We start from the raw sequence: 3,741 nt of genomic DNA on the forward strand, positions 1-3,741 counted from the left end.
CAGGGTTTGTGAATGTGAGGCTGTTTGCTGTCTGCTTGTAGGGGGTCTCATCCACTCACTCATCCTGGCCAGGTGGCCTGCAGCAAACCCCTACTATAGTATCCCCTCTCCCTGCCCTCCCTTTAATCCTGACCCATAAGCTCTTGGTCAGCTCCTCATCCATCCCCAGGTGGAGTTCCACACATGCCATCTGGTCTCTGACATAGAGAGCAACTCCCCTCCACATCTCCCCTGCCTGTCCTTCCTAAAGAGCCTGTATTCTTCTATTCTGACACTCCAGTCGTAGGAGCCGTCCCACCACGTCTCCATAATGCTATTGAGATCACATCCCCTCACTCACGCTCATGCCTCCAGCATGAGCATCTCTTGCTTATTCCCCATGCTCCGTGCGTTCACATAGAGGCATTTAGGGTGGGCCCCTGATGAAGCTGGGTTGTGGACTGGAGCATCTATAATTCGCCTGTTTTGCCTGCCAGGTGTTTTCTTGGTGGGCAGTGATTCTTCCCCAGGCTCTGGGCATCTCTTGGCATCCCTACTGGTTTTGCTCCTTTCCCCCTTCTAACCTAGTTTAAAGCCCTATCGATGAGCCCTGCCAATTGATCTGTCTTGCTCTGTCCCTTTAATTCATGGCAAGTGTGATAGAGGAATGGGGCAGATCGGAATAGCTGCAAATTACTCATCGTTCTTCCTTTCTTTCTTTGTCTTTTCGAAATATTGCGCCTCTTTGGGCACCTGCATGGAGGATGGGACACCACGTTTGCTATTCAAGGAAGAGACACTGGTAAAACACAAGGATGTGGGATATCTTAGATTTAAGAGACTGGAGCAGTTAAAGCTGTCTTGTGCCTGCCTGTCTGCTGCTGTAACTAGGAGTGTCAATGCAAGAGGTAATGGGTGCTTAAATAATTACCTATGAGAAGATTTTTGTGTTCCAGGAACCACGGTGTTTCATTGTGCTTGAGCAGGTTATGGCCAACTAGCATCAGTATGCAGCTATACAGATTTTTGTATGTTTTTTTATAGTGTCACACACATATGTGTCACTTTCCTATGACAGGGTTTTGCAGGCTGTCTTGGGGGAGAGATAAACTTGTATAAACAAAACTTTTGCCTGTAGATTTGTTACAAGTTTCTAATTCCTACCTCTCCCCTGAAATACATGACAGGTTAAGTTCTAACTTCCTTCTTTTCTGCTCAGTACAATATGAATCATAAACTTAATTTGTCAGTCCATAGAGTCTTTATTGCTGTTCTGATGGACAAGAGGTGAGAAAAGGGGAAGAGATGAAGATGCTGTATGTGGAGTATTGGACACGTGTGTGTTCATCGCAGCCTCTTTAGAGGGTGAGACCATTTTCTGCTGCTGGAGATCTTGCTTTAAAATGTACTTGGCCAGTAACAGGAATATACACTGCTTTAGTACAAGCTGATGTTTCATAGGTTACAGTGGAAATAATGTAAAAAGCCTAAAGGTGTTGTTGTTCTAATTGTTGTTGCACCTAATTGTTCTTGGTATAATGACATATATATAGAAGGAGGTGGGCAGCTTCATTCTTCACGTTCATGCTTGAAGGTTCTAGCTAAGGATTTAGGTTTGCTGGATAACAAACTTCCCTGTGCCCTGTAATTCAGGAATAGACTTCATATTTATAGCCATCCATTCCTCATGTCCTTCCGACAATCTGACCTGCTTTCTCTCTCTTTAGTGCATGGCTGATTTTAGTGCTCCTCGCTTCTGGCGAGAGACGTGGGGAGGATCCTGCTGTCCCTGCTGGAGCCACGCGTGGGCGAGCAGCGGAGGGTGGGAAGGCGGCTTGCTCGCTTGCTTAAAAAATAAGTTGGGACTGCCTTCTTTCAAATTTGTTCTTTTTAATGGGTGTCATGAGGCTATAGATGAACTTAGATCTGTTAGATTTTTGTCTGTGTATAAAGAACAGTTCTTGTTTCACAAGTTGGCTGTACCTCAATTATTGAGATTTTTATACATAAATTTGTACATTTCCCTGAGGGATTGTTCAACTGTGGCAGGTGCAGTTAAAACAAAACCCCGTTAAGATCACCTCAGTCTTTTTTTTTTGCTGCTGTGTTAGATGTATAAGCATTTTTACATCTCAGGCTGTAGCGATTTCAGCATATTTTTGAAGTGTTGAAATACGCATTTAGTGGAGATTATGAAAACTTCAAACCTTTACGCCTAGTGCTGCAGTTTGCACCAGAAAGAGTGGGTGGTTACTTCCCAGTTGCGTGTGTTTTATGCCAAGAGACAGTCTGTATTGACCTTCTACTGCCAAGTCATAAATGCATAAAATCTGTGTTGCTAATGGAAACAGTGACAAGCCTTGAACTGCAGCGGACTGGCATAATAAAAATATTAAAATTTCCAGCTGCAGTTAATGTCAGATTTCCATTTTGTTTTTGCTGGCTGGCAGCTGGTGGTGGCCTCATAGCTAAACAAGCTGAAGAGTCCTGGAGGTTTTTTTGTTGGGATTGTCACAGCACAGACTCTCTCTGTTAGTTTGGATAGATGGGGCTGACTTAAACAGTGAACACAAAAAAGCCTTACTTGTTGTGAAGCCAGTGAATAGGAGTCTTGGGCACGTTCAGGTCAGATATCGTGATACCCGGGTCATTTTATGTTTGGTTCAGATATAGGGATGAGACCTGTGGGCAGTGTCATTTGCTAACCACTGAAGGTCAGGCCCAGCTGTTGGGGCAGAGATGGAGAAATTGCAGACTCGGTTAGTCATAGCAATGGTTCTCAGGATGAAATCGCTGGTGGTGGTGATGGGGTATGTATGTCAGGGGATCCTGACATGTGCTTTTCAGAGCAGTTTCCTACTGCTAGGATTGATGCAAGATACAGGTTTGTGGTGTAGTGTTGCTGTGGGGGTGGAGATGAGGGATTCCTGGATTTGTTTTAATTCTATTTGGTTTTAATGTGGTTTTTACTGCCCCAGGTAAGGCTAATTAATGCTGCAGTTCTTTAACAAGAAGAAAAAAGAAACACAGTGCTTGCTTTACAGAGGTGTTGTAAAGGTTAGTAGGTTGACTATGGCAAAATCAGTTGTTGGCTTATCCATGCACTGCTTATGAACGCTTCTCCTGTAGTCTGTAAAAACTACATTTATCACTAGCTGCTGTAGCAGTAGACTCTTGTGTGGTTATTTTTCCTCTCCTTGTTGCAGAGCACCTTCACGTGAGGAAGCTGGTCACAGTGTGCGTTCTGATACATGAAGTGAAATGCCACTGTCGACTGATTCAAGCCTGGCTTCTATCAGTCCTTCCCCACATCTGTTCATGGCAGATCTTTTCTGATCAATTTGCAGCTCTCTGCTCCTGTTTCTCTGGTTGCCATCTTGTTCTTTTCCTTGCATCCTCTGTCCTTTTATGTGTCTTGGATTAGGAAGGTTTCTTTCACCTCTGTGTTGAAGTATTCAACTTAGTATCTTAGCTGCATTAGCAAGGTCTGGTGGAACCAGTATCTCCTAGTGTCCCATCTGGTTTCTGCTGATGCGGTTCTTCATCAATAAGTCTTCATCCTTTGAATCTGTCTGCAAGATTTTCTTCATGTAACTGTTGCTCACAGAATTATTTTGTATCTCTTACCTTTTCATCTAATTCCACTCTATTTTCTGTTATATTTGCAATTACTAGTCTTGTGTTAGATTTTGAGTTATTTCCTACCTGTCACCACTTTAATGGCTGACTAAAGCCAGACGAGATTGTTGCTTAAGCATTCCT

General features: G+C 43.5%; 1 protein-coding gene across 1 annotated transcript in view; it reads left to right on the top strand.

Annotated features, from left to right (window-relative positions):
- Positions 1-2,718: 2,718 nt before the first annotated feature.
- Positions 2,719-3,741, top strand: part of CD2AP (CD2-associated protein) — a 44,545-nt gene continuing 43,522 nt past the window's right edge. Inside the window, exon 1 of the mRNA XM_010161083.1 lies at positions 2,719-2,789. Coding sequence (XP_010159385.1) covers positions 2,719-2,789 — 71 coding nt within the window. The remainder of the gene's footprint in view (positions 2,790-3,741) is intronic.

The sequence above is a fragment of the Eurypyga helias genome, unplaced genomic scaffold (assembly GCF_000690775.1).
Source record: "Eurypyga helias isolate BGI_N326 unplaced genomic scaffold, ASM69077v1 scaffold6951, whole genome shotgun sequence".
Lineage (NCBI taxonomy): Eukaryota > Metazoa > Chordata > Aves > Eurypygiformes > Eurypygidae > Eurypyga > Eurypyga helias.